The sequence below is a fragment of the Lycorma delicatula genome, chromosome 1 (genome assembly GCF_047948215.1).
Source record: "Lycorma delicatula isolate Av1 chromosome 1, ASM4794821v1, whole genome shotgun sequence".
In the NCBI taxonomy this organism is placed as follows: Eukaryota; Metazoa; Arthropoda; class Insecta; order Hemiptera; family Fulgoridae; genus Lycorma; species Lycorma delicatula.
The window spans coordinates 378,774,788-378,797,849 of NC_134455.1; the positions used below are offsets into that span (position 1 = coordinate 378,774,788).

Below are 23,062 nucleotides of genomic sequence, written 5' to 3' on the forward strand. Positions count from 1 at the left end.
TTGAACAAATATTAGAAAATAATGTTATTTAAGCTGTTTTTAAGTCAAGATAGATATAAATGATTTAGTTTGTGGTAATTCTATAACTGCTTTTACTTAAAAATTGTGTCATCAAAAATGTCATTGACAGAAATAACAAATAAAAGATTCATTGAATTCCCCACCCAGCCTTTAAAAATTTGATTTTTTATAAATTTCTTTAAATTTTAACTCGGTTATGAATATTCTTTTCATTTTTTTATTTTTTGCTGAATAACAACGCTGACCTCTGTGGCAGAAGTAGCATCTTTGTCATTTCATCTGTAAGGTTTCTGTATTCAAATACTGGTTAGGATGGATTTTTTATGAATTAAAAATTTCCATACTTATTTTTATTTTCTTCTAGTAGTTTGGTGGTAGGTAAGACATCCAGCCATAAAATTCCTGTCAAATCTCTCCTGCATTAACCTAGAAAAAAATTGAAACGATGGATGTAATATTATATGTAAACATTATGTAAATTTTTTTTACATAATGAAATGCTATCATGAATATGAAAATAATGTCTTATCTAAGAAGTGAAGGGTCAATTTTTAAACAATTAGTTATAAATATATGAAAATATTTTCATTTGAGGTAGGATGTATTGATGCTCTGTGGTCATAAATCACTGGAAGAAATCAAATATTACAGTGAACTGTAAACAACATTCTTTTAACTTCATTGCTCGACTAGAAATATTTTATTAAAAGTGGTATTTACTATTTGTATCCTATCCTTACTTTACTACCTTCATTTTCAAAGAAGCTATTCCTCAAAGTGCAGAAGTATCAGAGTCATAATGATCCAGTTTGCTTAAGACTGGTTGAGATGTTATTAATTATCTGTTAAGACAGTATTTTCATTTTAGCACAAAATTGAGCTTATCTTAATTTTAAAACTTATTTAAGAAAATCGTAATAAAATTTTACTTTATTAATTTTCTTTATATAAGAATGTAAGTAATAAATATCATAAAGGTAACCATAATTTGTAAATTTATTGTTGGTAGAAGGATTAAATTTTAATTTTTAAGTAAGTGTTAGGAATTTCAACATATCATTGCAAAAAATATATTTTAAATGACCTATTTTAAACAATAATTAGATTATTTAACACCATTTTAATAATTTTTGTAATTTCATAACATCAAAATTGTTCATCCTTCAAGTTGGCTGTATTTCATGTTATGTTTTATGTGCATTGCTTATTTATTTTCAATCTATCTTCCTGTTTATTCTCATCATGTTAATAAAAATAAAAATCATTTTAAATTGTCATTTAACTTTGAATAGATAGTTCAAGGATTTAACATTATAGGCCATCTATTTTTGGAACAATACACAATACAATATCACTGTTACTTATTTTCCGTATTTAAAAATAACTTGTTTGCTCTGTTTTATGAAAAAAATGCTATTTCTAATTTATATTTTCTTTGCCTTTTTAAATAAAGAACAGAATATTTGATTGTAGGTATTACATTCGTTTTCTTAGTTACTTTAGTAGTTTGGTTACCTTTATAAATTACACTGATAGACAAAAAAAATTTTTTAATGTTTCTCTAACTGTGATACCATTTCTTGAATTGTTTTTTTTGCGTACATTACAGATCTGTAAATAAAAATTTTCAATCATCCTTGGTTTTAAATAAAATACACTTCAAAAAAATTAAGGAAAAATATAGTTGAAATCCGTAACATTTATAATTTTGCATGGCCATACCTGTGTTAGAATGATTTCACTGACGCTTTTCTTTTACAAATAGCTTCAGGCACATTCCGAATTAATGTCCAACAGTAAGTTAGCATGTTAGTATTCCATTTCTCTTTATAGCGGCTTTCCATCACCGAAATGTCTTGGTGGAAATGTTCACCGTGTTCGTCACTTATGTCTCCAAGGTTGTCTGGGAAAAAATCCCGATGTGAGAGGAGGAAATGTATATCCAAACACATATTACATCCCATGGCTTTGTATGAAGTAAGCATAATTAAGTTGATTAACAATATCGTCGTAATTGTCAGATTTTTGTTTGCCGAGAAACTTTTTGCAAACGTCTTTAAATGAAGCCCAAGCTGCACTTTCTATATTATTTAACATTGAGTTAAATACATAATCTTTGACCAACTCTCATATTTGAGGACCAACAGATATTCCTTCTTTAATTTTTGTTCACTTAACATTCAGAAATTTTTGCCTGATGTACAAAAATCCAGGACTATTCTTCTTCATTGCTTTTACAAAACTTTTCATTAGTCCTATCTTGATATGGAGAGGGGGTAAAAATATATTTTGGGTTCAACTAAGGGCTCATGAATAATATTTTCCCATTTGGAGTTAAGTTGTCTCATTTCTTTCACTTTTTGGTAACATAATGTGTATTCCTATCTTGGCTGTCTCATTCGCAAAGAAAACACATGTACTTAGTATAGACTAACTGCATGACTAACAAAATAGCTATATCTTTCGAATCACCACTTATAATTCCAGCTATGTTTTTTATAATTTGTTTTTTCAAGAACGTCTTTCATCACATTGTATGTCTCTTTCAAATTAATACCATAAGCGATCGGTATAGAAGGATATTTATTACCGTTGTGTAATAGAACCACTTTTAAACTATTCTTGGACAAATCTATGAAAAAGACGCCAGTCCTCAGTTTATGAACTTGTCCTAAGTCCAACATAAGCTCCTCAGTATTTGTGCAATAAACCAAATTGTTTTCATCAATAAAGTACTGAGAAAGTTCTTTCTGTCGACTTCTAAAGACCAACATTTTTGTATTTTTTTGAAGTAAATTCCAAGCTCTTGCTGTCTTAATCCTAACAGTTCAGCTTGATTTTTTGATAAATTTATATCTTTAACAAAGTCATTTAATTCACCTTGTGATATAAGATGTGGCTTATTGAAAGATAAAAATCAAAATCATTGTTGTCTTCTTCAGTGTTGCCTGTTCTTCATCCTGCTTTTGAAACATACAGTCACGGGTGGCTCAGGAACTGGAATAATTTCACTGTGAGGTACACACTTGATTGCAGATTGCAATGAAGGATCTTTTATAGTATGTTTAAATTTTTTAGGCATTCCATTCTCACTTGTTAAACAAAAGTAATATGATCATTGGTTCATGCCAAACCATTGGTACGCCAAATGGCAAAGCCTTCTGTTTACCTTTCAGCCATTCTCTTAAATATAGAAAAATTAGTGCATATTGTGTGAGGAGCTCACGTCTTATCCTGATCACCAATTTTACACTGAAAGTACAAATGATATGCTTTTTTAATTAAAGGTGTAATGTTTTTCTATTTGATTTTACTGTAAACTTACCAAATTCCTAACAAAAGGCATCCACATCATTTACACAATTTCGAGGCATTATGACACTACACTGTTAACAAACTTAAGACAGCAATAAGACTGAACAAAATTAATTCATTCCTAAATCCAGTGCTTAATACAAACAACACAGCTGTTTTCAGCTGGCATGTTTTGACCTGGACAGACATGATTAATCTTGTCCATGAAGGATCTCTCTTCAGTATTAGATATGATGTAATAATATGTGACTGATATGATTTAATTATTTCTCTAGTGTTGTTTGTTTATAGCTTACAAATTATGTTAACAAAGTTAAACGATAAAGAATGAGCTAACAAAATACAATATAGGAACTTACTACAATATAAGTACTAACTATATGTTGAAAAATGAAAATTCATATTGAATTCAAATGAAAATGAAAAATGAGTTCATATTCGTTTTCAGCATCAAAAAACAGATTAAAATGACATAAAAACAAACAATGACAGGAAATAAAAGTTATGTTTATCCGTGTTATTAGATGATTGTTTATTAAAATAGCCAGATGAAAGTGTGTTACATTCAGTCAAATAATTTGATTATCTATTGACTAAGAACTAATCACTAATTAACCAGTATCATATGGTCCTTTAATATTATATGCAAATGTAATAGTGTGATAAGATGCTCAAAGAGATTTTCTGTTACCTTCTTTACTACAAGTGAAGAAAGAATTATAATACTGCTGAATATCAGCAGAATAGCCCATTACCATTTTTGAGAATATTTTTTACTCACTTGAAATATGGGCTCATACCAATCACAACTATCTTCCTCTTGTTGTTATTATTATCATTATTATTATTTATATTTTAAGGAAGGGTTAAGAGGTCTTTATTTGATAAGCACTTAATTATGCTTACTATGCTTCAGAAGACAGGAAGCACGGTCCACCACATCAATCCATAATACCTGGTATTTACAGGTCCAGGACCTGAAGAACCTAGCAGGGTTAAGATCCTCATCTTTAGTACTCAGGATAGGATAAAGGTATCAAGAATAAGGATTGGAAGAGGGTTAAGAAAAAGGATGAGCTACCATATGGGGTAAACATGATTTATTTTTGTGCCCAGGACCTTCTTTTAACGCGGGGCAATCCCTGTATTTTCTTGTTGGGGTTAAATATAGCGAGGAACTTTCACAAACAAGTTACCAGACTTTTCACCTGTGATTTTAGTATTTTTGGATTTAAATGTTGAGAAACACAAAATCCTCGAGAGAGAATTTTTTGTTACAGACTGAAGTTATTCTTAGCCTCTGCTGTAATCAACAGTGTAAAATAAAATTACTGCATTTTGTATCATCATGTGTTGTTTACCAAGACTGTGTTTTAAATTGTGATGAGAAATCTCAACCAGTGATTTAATTAATTTTTTAATTTGTATAATACTAACACATCTCTGGTCTGAGTAGTTTGTAATTCAGTTGGATGTGCCAAAAAAAGTGGGGATGAGTTAGGTCATCGTTCCTTTACAAATCTTTGTACTTATTTCATACATAAGTCTCTCCCAAAAATTGTAACATGTTCATCCTCAAGAATGCCTAGCATCCCACGCCAGTATTACCAGGAAAGTTGGCCTTGGGCCAGTAAGTATCCAGTCAGAGGCAGTCCTCTTTGTGGTCAATCGTCCTTCTGCTTCCCTCCAATTTTCTTATTCTTTATTGCTATTTCCTTCTTTCTTGGATGAATGCCATCGAATTGAATCAACCACTACTATGATTCCATCTGTTTGTCATGATAGCACCTTCCAGAAGCCATTTCTTTATCGGTTTACTGGGACAACAATCCTGTGGGGTTGTTGAACTATCCAAGGACTTTGTCTCCTACTTGAAAATTGCATAAAAATTGGTAGAGGAGTTTACTTGATAATCCTAATCTTTATAAAATAAAACCTAATTTAATCTGCTGGGAAAGTTATGAGCTAGTGGTTCTTAAGTGGGTCAGACAAAAAATTTAAACAAGGATTATTTTCAATATTATTTAATTAGTCTTTTCTCATTTTAATTTTTTTTGTGTTTTTTTTTTTTTTTAGGATTTAGTGAAAAGCCATTTGATGTTTGCTGTAAGAGAAGAAGTAGAAGTTTTAAAAGAAAAGATTGCAGAATTAATGGACAGAATAAATCATTTAGAAGTGGAGAATACGATATTAAAAGCAAACGCATCACAAGAAACGTTGGCACAATTATCAAATCTACCTGCACCACCATCGTCAAATAATGCGCCATAAAAAAATAATAAGTCATGCTACTGGAACTACGTGACAGCACTGTAATAATTAAAAACAAAAAACAAACACATATAACAAAACAAAACACAAAGATGAAGAAGATAATGAAGAATGAATACAAGTTCACACTCGCCATCGTGATTTGAAGAGACGAGGTGTTGTGTTTTGTGCTTGTAATAGTTGTCATCATCAACATTGTTGTCCATCCTTAACTAATGTTGTTGTTGTTGTTGTTGTTGTTTGTTGTTGTTCATAGATGCTGCTGCTGCTAGCATTCATCTTCACTTTCGAGTGTTAACACACACATACACATATTCACACACAGACACACAGTATTTCATTGTTAACTATAAAAAAATAACAATATTAATATTATGTTGTGAAACTTGAATACTCTATTAAAAGTATGCTATTACAATCTGATGACCATCTTTTATATATATATATTTAAAAAATAAAAACAAACGTATTATTATTGTTGTGAATGCATTATAATAATATCTCAGTTATATAATATTAGATCAAATATATATATCTATAAAATATATACATATTTATGTATATCACCGTATAAAAATATGTAACTTTATTTTTTTTTATTATTATATTAGGCAATGTTTCCTAATAGCTTAACGTATTATCATTATTATTGAATCTTTAATTAATAAATATATATATTTATTTATTTAATTATAAAAGTTAGGGATAAAATGTAGCATAATAAATAACAAATTTTAATGACTGTTAACTGGTAAGAAAATATAACATGGTTATATTTAATTAATTAAAAGGTTATGTTTGTAAACAGGGTATTTATTATATTTGACATTTAAATTCTGTTGATTTACCATTTTGAATGATTGATAAAAAGTTTATAAAATAAAAATGAAAAAAAAAACGTTTTGAACACTGAAGATAAACGGATTGTTGCTATCATTTCAGGTACAGTTTTTGTAATTATTATTTTTGTTTTTCTATTTTGTAGAATTTTCTTTACATGCATTGAAAGTATTAATTATATAGTTATGTAGACTAATTAAACTATTGTCTTTAGAAAATTTGATCATTTTCTAAAAAAAAAAAAAAAACTTATATTAAATTTATTATTCGATATAAACATTACATTTTACTAAATAAAACGCGTAGAATAATTTTTTTTTAAATATTTCAATTTTATTTTATTATTGTTGATGTAATAATATGAAATAGTACCTCATAGAAATACAACATTATTATGGTATAGCAATAATTTAATCCTTTATGATAATAAATATTTAATTTCTTTTCATATTTTTGTAATAATTTTCCTTTTTATCTCTATAATTTATTGTAGTATATTATTATTATTATTATTATTGTTGCCAAATAATTAAATAAAAAAAAATGAACATTTATTCTGTAATATATTGTATAATTTATTTTTATAAAATATAATATGTATTATTATTATTATTATTTATGTATAATTATTTTATAAATACATAGGATACTTTTTTTATAATTAATTGTCATCATGTCAGGTGCATATCAGATTTTCAGCCAATTTTTTTTGTAATATTACAAAATGATTTATCCTCCATTTTTTGAAATTTAACCTAGAAGAAAAAGTAATAGCTATTTTTTTCATATTATGTATTGTATTTATGTTACCATAAAATATTTTATTGTTTATTTATTATTAACTATTATTGTTGTTTTTTTCTTATTATTTGGTATTATATAACAATATATAATGCTATATGTATTTATATCTGTACAATTGAAACTCATGTATAATTATAATTTTTTAATAAATATTATTATACAGTTTTGGGTTACACTTTTTTAAAATGTACACAGTTTTTTATCATTTTATAAAATAGTATTTTTCTCTTTTTTTATATTTAGAAACCTCTCACTTTTTAAATATAGGACCATTTGTTAAAACTATTGTATGCGGATTTATGATATATACATATTAAAATGTTTAACATTTTAATTAACTTCTTGTAAAAGATTTTCAAAGTGAGTTACTTGACCTTGAGAGTTATTTTAGTTAACAGTGAGAGTTATCTTTGTGCTTGATTAATCATACTGAAATATATACAGCACTTTTTAAAAAGATGTAAAGTAATCATTGTATTTATATTTGTTTAAAGAACGGGTGTTTTTTTTTTAATGTGGCACCAGAAATAAAAGTGACTTTTAGAGAGATATGATGAATTTGGTGACCACAAATAAATCGATCCTTAATCCTTGAATGTACTGGAATGAACTGGAAGAAACGTTTCAATAAATAAAATTGAAAAACTACTACCTTTAGTAAAGAACCCCTACTTTCTTAGCAAAGTCATTAAGTCAGTTAAATTTGTGTCTAAATATGTATAACATAATTTAACACAAAAATAAAATTATGAACCCCGTATTAATATTATTTACATAAAAAACTAATAGCTGTAAACAAAAACATTTAAATCAATTTGTTTATGTACAGGTATCCCATAAGTTTTTATGTGTATAAAAATAAACTTTATGAAAACAATTTTTATTTATAATATGCTCTACATAACTACCATCATTTTGAAAATGCGTTTTGATGCGTGTTCTCCACAGCTGAAGAACGCGTATAATCACAACTGGAGTTATGCTTCTAATAGCAAAAGTAATAAAAATGGTTTTCATTAAAAAAAAAAAAAAATGTTTATTTTCCCAAGTGTGGAAAATTATGGGACACCTTTTGTATGGAACTAGTTTCATCTGGTAAAATGATATTAACAAAATAGTTGTTTATTGATTGATAAAAAACTTTTCTATTAGTTATGTGCTTATGGAGTTATAAAAACTGCTTTATTTAATTAAAAACAAAGAAAATAATGAATTTAACTAATCTAAAAAGAATGTACCAGGTATCTTGAACTTCCATAAGAGCTCTCATTATCACAACTGTCATTACATACCTCGTACATTATTAGACCAGACCATGTTGAAGATTTAATGACAAGCATTCTGTTGTAGTAGCTTGTTCTTTGTTGCACCTTCTTCCATGTAATAGCAGTACTAATATTTATCACTGCGTATAGAATTACTAAATATGTTACTGTTCACATGGTATCACTATGACATTAAAAAATATAGTTCCTATAATTCAACTTCTAGAAACAGCAAGTCTAATATATACCATCGTTTCATCATCTAGCAAATCCAACTGTAACTTATGAAAGTTCCTTTGGACTGATACCTAGTATTTCTAAAATTTACACAACCAGATAAAAACGTTTGTTATCATTCATACTATAACACAATATATGAAGTTCCTAGGAATTGAAATTACTGTCCATGTTGGTAACAGCCAAGAAGGCCCTTCTTAGTTGTTGATTGTTAATCAGTGATGTGATTCTACCTGGTAGTCAGGGTTTGAATTAAGAATTTGACTGATCTTGATATGCGTTGTACTTCAGTGGCACACAAACAGTGACTCACTTGCATTAATAAAAAAATACATTAGTGTAGTAAAAAACAGTTCTTTTACAACTGAAGTATATGTAAAGAAGAAAAAGCAAGTACATAATTACAAAGAAAGGTTGTTGTAATGTAAGGAAATTATATGTTATGTATATATATATATATATATATATATATATATATATATATATATATATATATATATATATTAATTTATTCCTGATTTTGTTATCATTTCATAACAGGTCACATGTTTTTGTTAATATTAAAATTTTAGAATCCTTAAAAAATAGAGCATCTAATGAACAGACCTAAAATTTAAAACAAAAAAATTTAGAACAATTTAGATTTAAAATTTAGAACAACTGAATACACCTTTAACTTATAGGAAACCCTATAAAACCTATCATTCCCAGTTTCCACTGTATTATTTTAAACTATTTACATATTCTTTCAAGTGAATTAACTTTATAATAAAAAAATTTCATCAGTTATTGTTTAGGAAATCTCTTATGTAAACCAGACTTAATAAAAAAGTGCAATAACTATTCATAAAGAGAACTATTAATATCATGAATGTGCAATATAGCTTTTCAATATTTTTTTCCACATTTGCAAAAAATAAAAATAAGTTTATTTGTTAGTCAGTCATCCTTTAAAGAAAGAAAAGTGCTTAAATAATTAAAAAATGGAAAAATAATTCGTTATTAAATAATTTAAGCAAGAATGAAATCTGATCTTGAATTATATTTTCTCTAACCAAAGATTCAATTAGAAAAATAATCATATTATAAATATTTCAATTTCAAATATATGTTGAAAAGAAATTTTATATTCCCTATTTTGGACATAGGTTCATACATGTTTAATGGCATTTGCTCCCAGATTTTATAACATTTGTTTATTAATATTTGAAAAAAGGTACAATTTTAATGTTTCAACAGAAAAAATCTGTTGTCTAAGAGCTCTGGTCTTTTTAAGTCTTCTCAGATTAAGCATTGACTAAAATGTTTCTAATTCATATCATCATACTGAAACTTAACAATTTAATTTGTTTACCTTAAACATTGCAATAAACTGCTAGACTGTCATGATAAATTGAAACGTACATAATTTAAAAAAAAAAGGACCAAACCAAATTTTAGGTGTAGATGTAATGATTATTCCTAAACAATGTTAAGGTTTTCATCACATTCATTCAGCTAACCAGGTGAGAGCAAGCCTTCTAACAAAAGTAAACATGATTATCTAACATTTAAATACCATTTTCATCTATGAAATATTGAAACCAACACATTAGTGTAAACATTTTTAAAGTGTGTAAATATTTCACAGTTTGTACCAAAAATTGAAAAAAATGTATGTACCATTTTATTGAGACTGCGAGAGTTAGGGAAATTTGAAACTTAATTTTTTGGTCTGAACATGAAAAAAGAGCATATATTAATTTTAATTAAATTACAGTATTACATTTAAATAACAAATTTCATACATTAATATCTAGAACATAAGTATGTGAAAAGAAAAAAATAGGAAACAATTTGGTTATAGGAAATGGACCAGGAAGATTTTTGGATTGAAATAATATGTAAAAATACTACATAATTATTTAACTTAAATTGAATTTTTACCAAATTAAAAATTTATAAAAATAAATTGATCATGAAACTTTTTCATAGTTGTTATTATAAGCATTATAATAACAACTTTATCATATATTATGAACTCTGTACCCAGTAATTATTATTACCTGTAATTGTTTCAATAGACATTAGCAAGCAGATAAAAGTAGAATTTAATGGCCTCATGCCGGCTTCTTTTGAAGTAGATATTAATGCATTTTTTAATCTTACCTTGGTTGAAAAAAATTTCCCTAGAAAGTTATGAACGTACAAAAAACGTGCACATATGCTATCTTATTGAAAAAAAATAACGTGTATCATATATTATCAGTGGTGTGGAGTCCGGTTGCAGTACATGTAAATAGTTTGTAGAATTCTTTTTTTGAAATATCAAAAAAATAAGTCAAATTACATGATTAACAGAAAGAGCATTGAACATCCATCTTCGGAGAAACATATTCCAACTCGCAAATTACTTTTGGGATTTTACTTCTCAAAATGTTTTGTTAAGTCTATTTCTGTAACTTCTCATGCTCAAGATTGGCTGAATACTATCAGATTTACAAATTACAGTTTATTTTTGCATTTCTATTAAATCTGGGAGCCTTCTACATAATGAACATTTTTTTAATTTTCTGTCAATTCTTTGATATAGTAGTATTAGTGCATTCTGAGATACTGCTTTAAAATTCTACATACTATGAAATACCTTTTTCCAATCTGGACTGTTAAACATTGATTGCTGAAAAGTCATGATGTCTACTTAATTTTTGCCTGTTGAGTTAGATATCTGTAACTGAACCAGTCTGGATAAACTTAAACAGTTCAGTGTGTTGAAATTGTGGACTATGCAAGTATGATTAAAGAATGAAGCATTTAGCTTATCATTTTTATTTCTTGTAGCACAAACATTTCTCCCATTATTCTAACAACAAAGAAATGTTAAATAGAAATATTTTTTTTTTTACTTTTCTTATGTACATATTTTTAATACACTTGCATATTCATTTAGCTATGGAAAAGCATGGTATATTATTCAAAAAATATTATTGCTATGTGAGATTAATATGAAAAAAATAATTTTTTTATGTGTAAAAAAATAGTTATTGCAGCAGCAGATATATTTGCTTGTAAGTCTTGGAAAAGTTTACCTCCAAAAATTATTTAGTTGTTGCAGTAGAAGAATAAAAAATGCAATGAAATAAGTTGTTACTGCATTTTAATCTCAGTAGTTCAACCCATACTAGGCTGTAGAAGTGTCAGATTGCTGAAAAAGATTGGTAGTAAATATATACATCCATGTTTATCATGACCCTGTAACTAATGAAAGTGTTTATAGAAAAATAAAATAAAATGATTCTATTAAAATTGAAACTGTTTTGTATGTGTATCAGTGCAAAGAAAAGCCATTAGAGTGATTGAAATGGGAATGTATTCAGTACATCTGTAAGTAGATATATTTTTAAGTAAAGACTGTATAAGTTATAACTTGCAAACATTAATTGAATGAAAATCATACTTTCAGAACATGTAACGTATATCAAAGTATAGAAAAGTTATTTACAGATTTGTGTATTTTACAAATTACTTTTGTTGTGTATAATAAACATGTAACATCATTTTTATAAATTAGCGGTGGCTTTTTTTAAACATTACACTACTATGTGAATGATTAATAGTTCAGAAATGATAATTATATACATTAGTTCCTCCTTGAGTATATTTAAATGAAACTTCATTGTCTAGATAAGATTAGGGAGTTGTTTGAAGTACTCAATATTTCAATTTATTACATTCTCTGATTTTCACCCTTAGAAAAGCCGATTAGAAAGTATAGGTTATCAGCAATTTCACTGAAATATAATAAATAGTTTTTTTATTTATATGATTTGAGTTTTTAAAGTAAACATTTTGCAATTTTTTCATTTTAATGTTGTTGCTACATTGTAGTATTATAAATTGTATTTTAACAAATTTTCTCAGAGGAAATGATTCAGTATTTGATAATTAGAAAAAAATACAAGCAGGAAATGTCATATAATAATAGTGAAGTATGAATGATAATAAAAGTATGGAATGAGTAATAAAACTATATTGCTGCGATATATTTTTATGAAATTACTAATGGTAAGTTAACATTTCTCCACAACAATAAACACTATATATATTATCATGTTGTAATGGTTTGAGGGAAACCCAAAAATAACTGGCATTTTTTATTTTGCATACTGTTGTGTAATACAAGTCTAGATTTCCAAATAAAATAACATCAAATTGAACTTGGGTCTTATTTTCGTGAATTTGTAATTTTCAATTATTTATTTGACATCTATTTTGTTCCCAGTTATTACCGTACTACCTAGTACCATGTCCAGTTGCAACTGTAAACAGAAACTTTAAGACATTTCAAATTTGGTCTCTCAATTTGCGGCTAATGTTCAAATGATTGCTGTTTTTTTATCCTTGTTAACAAATTTTGCACATTTCAAATCTTCCCTAGCATTCATGAATATAAACTTCAGGACAAACAAATAACTCAGAAATCTCGTTAGTGATGTGATGACAAATTTCATTTTAAATTGCAAATTCTTTCAAGATTTCTATTATTTAAGGTGATTGAAGATTAGCCAAATTTTGATTGGAGTTAAAAGTGCTATTTTACCTCATTTGAAATGCGAATTAAGTTTATGTACTTAGATCTTGCTTAAAAATATTTTTCTTTAACCTTTGTAGATTGAAAATTTTAGTTACTGATTTCCCAAAATTTAATAAAAATTTGCATTCACTTGTTTTTAGCCTAATAAACATCATCAAACTATCTTGTGGGCTCTTGTAAGCCCAGAAGATAGCTCTTCTATAGCCAAGTTAAGAATTAAGTTGATTAGTGACACTTAGCATGGGGTTTTACAAATATAGTTCATGGACATCGTATTCAACTTCCTATTATTTTTGGGTCTCTTTGTTTGACTTTTATACTATCAAAAAATACATTCCTTTTTTTCCAATATATTAATTAAATTGTTATAAAAACTGCATTAATATAGCATCTGACTATGTTTTTGTAATGTGGAAATTAATATAATAAGAATATATTTAATCTTATTAAATGTTAATGTCATATCAAAAGGTTTACTCATATTTTTGTTATTTAGGATTAAATAATTATTATTAATTTTAGATTTATGCATTATTTAAATAAATAAAAGATTTATTTCATTTATAATACTTTGTTTTAAATGGAAATATGAGTGATGATATGAAAAGTAATGAGAGGGTATGATTTATTGTTTTAAGAATGAAAATATTTATATTTTTCTTGATATAAAAAGTATTCCATGTCATCATTGAAAATTCCAAGCAATGTATTTTTAATCCATAATTGTATTGTTTTTCCATTTGTAAGAGATGAGTATCATGCTGTTCATTTTGTGGTTAGGAAACCAGTTGAAATCACTGGGTACTAAGCCATGACTGTATAATGAATATAGAAGATTTATTAAAATTTTTCAATTAAATATAATTTCATTTGCAAAGTGTGCAGTCTAGTATTATTGTTCTGCAATACCATATTGGCAATGCTATTTCTTCAATAAAAAACACCGTTTCATAGTTGCTTCAAGTTTTCAAGGTGAAGTATACTATATTTTACATATAAATTGTAACAAGACCATTATAATGTACCTGGGTAACGGATTCCTTCCAATTAAAAAGAAAGTATGAGATAAAGGAATCCAGAAGGGTACTAAAAGGGATCCTTTTCTCAGACTAACGGATCCATTTAACAATTGTTCTTTGTAATACTGTCAATGGCATACCTCCAACAGCTGTTGTTCGTTAAGAAGGGTTACCAGACTACAATAAGAATTCATGGGAAAATGTAAGGGTATGGATAATAATTCTTATGCTTCAACAGTTAAGGAAGGAGGCGGTTCTGCAGGTCAGGGTTTATAAATACTGCTTGGGCCAGTGGGAAAATCAGTATGAAGCAAGTAATAAGTGAGTAGCTCGGCAAGGGTCAATGCTATTTTGAGACTGTGTTGTCAGTAAGAGTGTAGTGGTAATGAGTAAAGTGTAAATCACAAGCATTCCATTGTGGACAAGAAGTTGTTCGGTGAGTTATTGTAAGACAATAGTGAAAAGTGACTATTAAATTCACTCATAAACTGTAGAGAAGATTTATTGTAAAAAAGAAAGGTATTTGCACTGAATGGAATTGCATTGTTAAGGAATACCATACCTGCTTCAGAGGATGGAGATGAATGTTTAGTAGTGTGTGAAAAGTGCCATGCCTGATCAGAATGGCATTTTCTCGCACTACAAAACATTCATCTCCATCCTCTGAAGCAGTACCTAATGGTGATACCGGAAGTTAAAAAAAAAAAAAACTTGTGGTTAATGCAATACAAAGTGTTGTTAACATTAGCAGTCATTATAATGTCTGGTCAATTAGACTGTATTCTGCTTTTATGATTTAACCACCTTTAAACAAATTCTATCTATATCTACTTGAAATAGTATTTTATGTAATTTATTCACTATTGTTATTATTTCTGTTTATTATTATTATTTATTTATCTTATTTCCTGTGTGTTTAGAGCAATAAATCATATAGAAACATTTTTAATTGTTAGTCCCTCAATATCTGGTTGAGCCGGGAACACGTGACAATATATATGCCAATCAAATTATGTGTGTCTTGTCTCTAAGTAATTGGTCTGGTAGACATACATTTTGATTTTTTATTGAAGGTATAATTTTTAGTTAAATACTATATTTTGCTTTTATGCTTGACTGTTTTACCCAACTATAATCACTGATCATAATATTGATAGATTTTTACTGCTACTATTGTCTCTGCACTAGACTCCACTTTAAGTGGTTATGAACATATCCTTATTTTATATTTCTGGCTTGCACAGTCCCATTAACTTGATCCCATTATATTCACCTGGGAAAACTTCACCCATTATATTCACCTATTCATTATATTATTTCCCGTTATATTCACCTGGGATTCATGCTGGAATCCAAAATTCTACATAGCCATCTTTTTTTCGCATTTAACTCGCATGTCCAAACCAAAACCAATTGATGCTATAGTATCTTGTTTATTATATCTGTAGCAACTCTCATGTCTCACCATATTACTACATCCTGTTCACAATCCAATCTGAGAATCTGATCCTTCATGAATGCTACACAAAAAATCCATTTCTGTTCCCAGCAGTCTTGACTTATTCTTTGCACTTTTATTTCACTCCTCAGATCCATACAGCATTACACTCTCAACCACAATTATATAAATTGTCTTACAATGTCTCTATAAACCCCTGCAATAATCCTCTATCTTCATCCTAAGTCAGATTTCCTACAGTCAAGTACTTACTTTGAGACCATATAGAGAGTGCACTTCATCCAACTTCTTAACTACCTTGCTGAGATGGCCTGGACTCTGTTTTCATCAGTAAAAAATAAAATAAGTCATCATTAACTACCTACTACATCCATACTTCCACTCTATTTATGCCACTTCTTAAGCACATCCTTGAGACAAAGTTTAAATAGCCTATGTGACAACCTACACCCTTGTCTTAGCTTTTAGTCACAAAAATAGAAAATTCATCTAATAAAATATCTAAAACTTTTGCTCTTGCAGTGATTTTGTGGTATAAATTAATCAGTACATTAATAAGAGAAGGACTTTTCTTTCTAGTGAATGTATTTAAGCTACATGCATCTCCTCACTGTTCTGACTTTTATTTTAAAACCCATTTCAGCATGAAACATTAATTTTGTTGATTACTTATCCTAAAGCCTTCATCTCTCAAATAGTGCTCTTGTCATTCTAACAATTTTGGTAAACTGATCCACTCTCAGCTGATATACATATTTTTCAAAGCTCTTTTCACTACACTAATATGTAACCCATTTTTCATACGACAATTTCCCATAATCTTAAGCAAACTGGTCTATTTCCTGCAGTAATCCTTTAAAATGTTTCAATTATACTTTTTTACCATTACCTTGAATATGAAAATCTTTTCTAGGAGATGAATTTAACATCCTTAACATGGCCTCCATTCATCTTCCCAATATATTCACAGCTCATATTCAGTGTTGGATTCTTACTTCTCATTATTTCTAATTTAACTATTTTATATAACTCTCTATTGTGTTGACCGCTCATCCATATTATTCATATATTACTGATATACCACTTTTCTTTGTATCTTTTTTTAATAATCTCTTTAATTCCACTATCTGTTTTAGATTTGAAAACAGACATGAAAACCAAGTGTTGCCTGTGCTGCTTCAAGTATACACCTCTTAAAGTGATCATATTGTTCTCTAGTTGTTGCATTTGTAAGATGTAACTTATCCTTCAAATGTTTTTGATAAATATATCTTATCCTATTCATTCTATATATTCTAATATATATTTCAATTATAAATTTAATTATCTCTACCTTTTGGCCAGCAACCAATGATCAAGTTTGGTTAATACTGCACAAGAAGTGATAAGAAATGTAAAAATATTTGCAACAGTGATTGGCCTTCAAGCTATAACCATAAATCCAATTTGATTATTATTCAGTCAAAAATGTTTGTAAGTAATATTTAAAAATAATATTCAATTCTTTCTTATTCTTATGGCATTTATCTGTATAAACAAAAAAGTATTTATCATCTACATGAAATTGATCCAAAACATTTACCAGTTGTTTCCCATTGTCATTTCAAACATTCTCTCTGTAATTCCCCATTACCTTACCATTGTGCTCTTCCTCACAATTCTATTATAAATATTCAACAAAAAATATTCCTGCCTAATTGGCTGTTAAACTTGGTATAGATTATCACAGGACTTATTCTTTAGAACCTTCACTTGCTGTGTACTGTAACAATTACAATTTCATAATTCTTGACTCAAATTTACTATCATTAACCATTTATTTATGGGCTCTTATGATATTGGATATCTTACATGCATTTCAATACCTAAAACAGCAATTTTTGATTTTCTTCTTTAACTTTTATCCACTCTACAACAAAAACAGAAAAAAGGTCAAGTTTTTTTTCTTAGTTTCTGACAGAATTTTAATGTCAGTTTGATGTTATAGTAAGATAATTACTACCTCTTATTCCATAATTTTATTGACCAAATATTCCAAAAACTAAAATTAAATCATTTCCGTTTTTGTAAGCCATTATACTGTTTTGCTTCCATGTTGTGGGTAGTTTAATAACATGCAAATTTTATGTGACTGAGAATTGACTAATGCTTATACCCAATCTGATCATATTTTGTTGAGATACAAAAGTCACTTCAACTTTTTTGTTAGATACAAAATGTCTTTAATTTTAAAGTGCTAACTATTTGATTTCAACATCAACCCACATCCAGCCATGAATTCCCAGGGGTTAGTTCAAAGACTCATAGAAGTAGAATTTGTTGATAGAACTGACCAACTATTTACACAGAAGACAGTGTTTTATTTGTTAGACTCGGTGAGCGTATTTAACATTCAGTGGGGGAAGTATATGAGTATTTTCGGTACTCGTATTCAGTAACAATACTTTCTGCCAGAACTCTTTACCAGCCTTTCACCAAAGCCATAGCTTCCCTTGTGATTCATTCACAAATCCCTTTTTGATAACCAAATTTAATTATGTGACTCATTCTTTTGATATCCTAAATTTTCTCTGATGTACTTTTGAACGATGCAACAACTGTATATGATTGATTAATATACTTAAATAAATTAGATATTTTTAATCAGAACTTCAAATTCAACTTAACCCATTTGCTTACTTTGATGAGAGGTTCACTGTTTATTCCTTCTGCTTCTTTAATAAATCTTGCCCTACTGTTATTTACACTTCTACCTTGTTGGAATTCAACTCACAATGCATATTAAATGCATTAAGAGAGTTTCAGTTATTGCTGCTAGATATCGGACAAATAATTTAAGTTACATACTTTACTGGAATTTTTCATGTTTTGCAACCATTTTAATGTAATTAAAAATAAATATGGTGCATATTAAATCCCTTAACATGAAAAAATTTGTTTATTAATAAATTTAAAAAAATTACTTCGTTCAATAATTTGATTAATCTGTTTTATCACAGCTCATTTCAGATAGTCAATCGATAGACCTCACATATTTTACTGTCTGTGTACTACTTCTTAATGTATGTTTTATAATTAGTTATTTTATAAAATTTATCAATCTAAATGCATTTTATTTTGAAAAGTATTGAAAATTAATTGTTAGACAATGAAAAACGATCTGTCCATATCAGAATTACTGTACGAAATAAACTGACTTAAGATTAATGAATTAAAGCTATTAAAACAATTACTTGAAAAAGTAATTTTGTTAAAAAACAATAAAATGTTTTAATTATTCTTCTCATTGTTTTTATGCCTCCTAATTTTAATTTTATTTAATAAAAAGATTATTTTTTATTTATTTTCTTGGGTAAAATTGGTAAACAAATTTGCTAAAATATTTTTATATAAAATATATTTTCTGTAAATAATTTTATCATTATTATAATATATATTTATTGTTTATGAATTTATTATAATATATAACTACATCTTATGTCGTTACTTGTTTAAGGTTTGCGATTGCTTTTTGTTTTCTTAAAAAAACACTTTCAGTAAAAACTATCTTTGTTATTATAAATATAAAAAAAACTTGCATGTTTAGTCATATATAGTAAATGTTATTAAATAGTAAATACTGAAACAATAGAACTACTGTATCGTAAGTATTTATAAGAGTTTTGTTTTAATCGAAGCTGCTTTTTTAAAATTATAAAATATTTCTAAGAATATAATTAAACAGGCAATAATTAAATAAGAATTTTGAATAAATTATTAAATTTATTTTTATAGTAACAGTTCATCCATTGTTTCTGATAACTAGTTTCATAATTATGAAATTTTATTATCCTACAGTTTAATATGATTTAAACTGGTTGTAAGTAATAGTGAATTTCAGTCAGAATATTGTTTCCCATGGTTAAAACTTCAGTCATTGCATACACTCTACTCTATTTCAAAGTATCTGATCAAGAACAGTCACAGGAAAACACATTGCTTGGCATTTTTATTGTAGTAAGGTTATATTGTTTGTGGAGGAGCCAATATTGTTCATTTTTTGTGAGGTAATAAAAATATGCATTATTTTTCTGATGATTCTTATTTTCTATTTTAAATTGCATTTTAATGTAAAATTTGAAGCTTTTTTAATTATTTTTATTTTATTTGATTTTGAAATTTCAGTAAAAAAATTATGGATTACATTATTGAATTTAAATAATAATTACTTAAAAAATTTATGTTGAAGTTGAATTTTTTATTTATAGGATTTTCAGTATTGTTTAGCTAGAATTAACTTAAAAAAAATATTTTTCATTTCCAATGTAAATTTAATTATCTTAAGTTTTTAATCTCATCTATCCAGAAGTAAATATTATGTATATTACTTCTAATGTTAGCTTCCATTTTAATTTGTTTGATTTTCTTAATACATAGAAATTTAATTAAAAATTTTAAAAGCAATAAGTGAGTAAAAAATTTTTTTTTATTTAATTGCTGTTTGCTTGGTATAAAAACATTTTATGTTTATGTATACATTTTGTCATTACACTTCTGTTAATGCATTGTGTATTTTTAGTTATAATTTTTACCAACAGCTTTTCCACGAAAATTTATTTCTGTTCTGAAACAGATCATTCATAAATAAGCCATACTTATTTTCTATTATTAATTTACTGGTAAGCTCAATATTTTTTTCAACAATAATAAACTTTTTAAGATTAAAAAGAATTAAATAAATTATAAAATTATTAATTCCATTGTAGTGTTATTCATGTTTTATCTTATTCATGTGTCTACATTCTTTTTTATTAATTCTGCATAAAATTTGACATAGCCTTGATCCCTTTGAAAAAACTGATAAAAGATTTATAAATGGTTTTATCTTGTCATTAGATCAAGTGATATTAAGATTGTCTCTATAATTTAATTGCTAACTAAATCTTGTATTAAACCGGAAATATCTGGATTTTAATTTTTAACAAATTTTTATCCTTAAAGGCAATCAGTGCTGATTAAGATATATCACCTTTGTATATATCATGTATAAAATAATCTATATTAAAAGGTTTTACAATGTATTTTTTTGAAAGTAGTTATTTTTAACAACTACACAATTTAGCTACTAATAATAAAATGTTTAGAAACATTTCTGATATCTGTTCTTAGAAACTTTCTCAGGTGCTTTGCCCTGTCAACAGTCATGATGTCATTTATGTCTTATATTCCTTTATGGCATAATTCATACAATTCAATCTCTTTTACACAATGTAGCTTATATACAATAGGTGACTCAATTTAAAAAACTCAAAAATTTAATGAATTATTGGTAGAACATTCTAGCAATAGCCTAAAACAGCTTCTTCATTTTCACAGCTCTATAGAAAATCAAAAATGTTTATAGTTAAGTAGTTAGATGGAATAATATTTATGATTATAGAAATAAGGCATTCAATATTATTGAATTTATTTGTAGAAGAAATAAAGGGAATCCCTTCTTAAGCATACTAAGATAAAAATCTTTTAAACAAATAATCGAGGATTAAGGATGTAAATAAGATTTTTATAGAAAAAGGGGAGGGGAAATGTAAACAATTTATTTTCCAATAATTATAACGTCAAAAAGTGATACTTTTAATCCTTTATGCGCAGAACTATGTTGCAGTGGAGTCTTACTAGCTTTGGGCATTGTTAGCTGGCACTGTTTCATCCAAATAGTGTTTTATGTTGCGATTTGATACTTGGTTAGCCAGATCCATGGATGAGGATATTTCTTCCTAATATTCTACTGGTCATTCCTGTAGTTCATAAATTGAACTAAATTTTATCTTTTTTTTTCTAATCTGTACATAAGATGTTATTGCTATTTGTTTTTTAAATGTACAACTGTTTGGTTCTTTGTTCATTCACTTTAATAATGTTTTTAGCCAGTTTGTTATAACTTTGAACACTCGTGGTGCTGTTCAGTCTATGTGTGTTATTTTTACAAGTAGAAAAATGTCTAATTTGTTTGTTTGATATATTTTTAGCTTTGTGATTATGAGATTTTCATATTAATTTTATTCCTTCTATTTATTTAGTTAATTAATTGTGGTGTATGTGGAAAATTGTGCTTGTTTATCATTTTATGGCAGTAGAATTCTGTTGTAAAGATTTGTCATAAACTACTTGGACTGTGTGACTATATTTTGAAAACATTGTATTTAAAAAAATGTAGGTTATCAGATTACAAAAACAACCTTTAAAAAATAGTTAACAGAATATATTAATCATAAAAGTCCAATTATTAACAGTGTTTACTCTAGCAAAACCTGTAATTTTGCTAATGTGATTCACTTTTATTTCAGTCCAAATCCAAATTGCTATACGATCAATAAGTATATTAATACTAATAATAATATAAAAATTACCTGAATTTTAAATAATAAGATATAAATTTAAATATACTATAATGTACTACAAGATTTTAAATTTTCATGTAGAGTTTCTCGTATTATTTTTTTAACATTCACTAATATTTTTTATGTCACATTTATTGCATAAAGCTTCACTTCTATGAATTAATTGGTTAATTAACTGACAATCTTTTTTTTACTCTGAATAACATTTTGTTGCCCTTTAGTTGTATTATGTATATATGTTTAAGTTACACAGGGCAGATGTTTTACTAAATCTTACAAAATATGGGGAAGTCTAAAATATTGCTTAAAATATGGAATGTGTAAAATTACTGAAGGAAATCTTATCTTATACATATTTTATAGATAAAAATTTAATAAAAATGAAGTAACTTATAAAATTTTACAATAATTACGAAATTTAAAATGGGCAATACATAGATAAAACTTTGCTAAAACATAAATTAATAATATTGGGACTAAAAATTTGTTCCGTTGATTTGGTTTTTATTATAAAAACAAAAAAAAAACAAGGGAGAAGTGTATTCAATTTTTACTAAGAATGTTTAGATATATCATACTGAGAAAAACAAATTGCCATATTAAATGTTGATATTAAATTATTGGTAACAGAGTAACTAAACTTTCCCAGCAAATGATCTGAGACACAATATTCCTCTATTATCTCATCCACATGATACCTTAACTCCAAACTCTAAAGTTAAATAGTACCCCATATTTACTGTTTAATGTATTTAACTACACATTATGTCCACCCAATTCCCAGTTATTAATCCAAACATAGTATGGACACAAATATACAATCAGAATCTACTACCTTTTTTCATATTACATGAGCCCTGAGTCCTGAAAGTAAATAT

At 27.0% G+C, this 23,062-nt stretch overlaps 1 protein-coding gene across 2 annotated transcripts in view; it reads left to right on the forward strand.

Moving 5' to 3' along the window:
• LOC142317302 (uncharacterized) overlaps positions 1-6,072 on the forward strand; it is a 310,615-nt gene extending 304,543 nt beyond the window's left edge. For both annotated transcript variants that reach the window (XM_075353735.1, XM_075353736.1), the window contains one exon: positions 5,413-6,072. In XM_075353735.1, coding sequence (XP_075209850.1) covers positions 5,413-5,607 — 195 coding nt within the window. In that variant the 3' untranslated portion in view covers positions 5,608-6,072. The remainder of the gene's footprint in view (positions 1-5,412) is intronic.
• Positions 6,073-23,062: the final 16,990 nt, after the last annotated feature.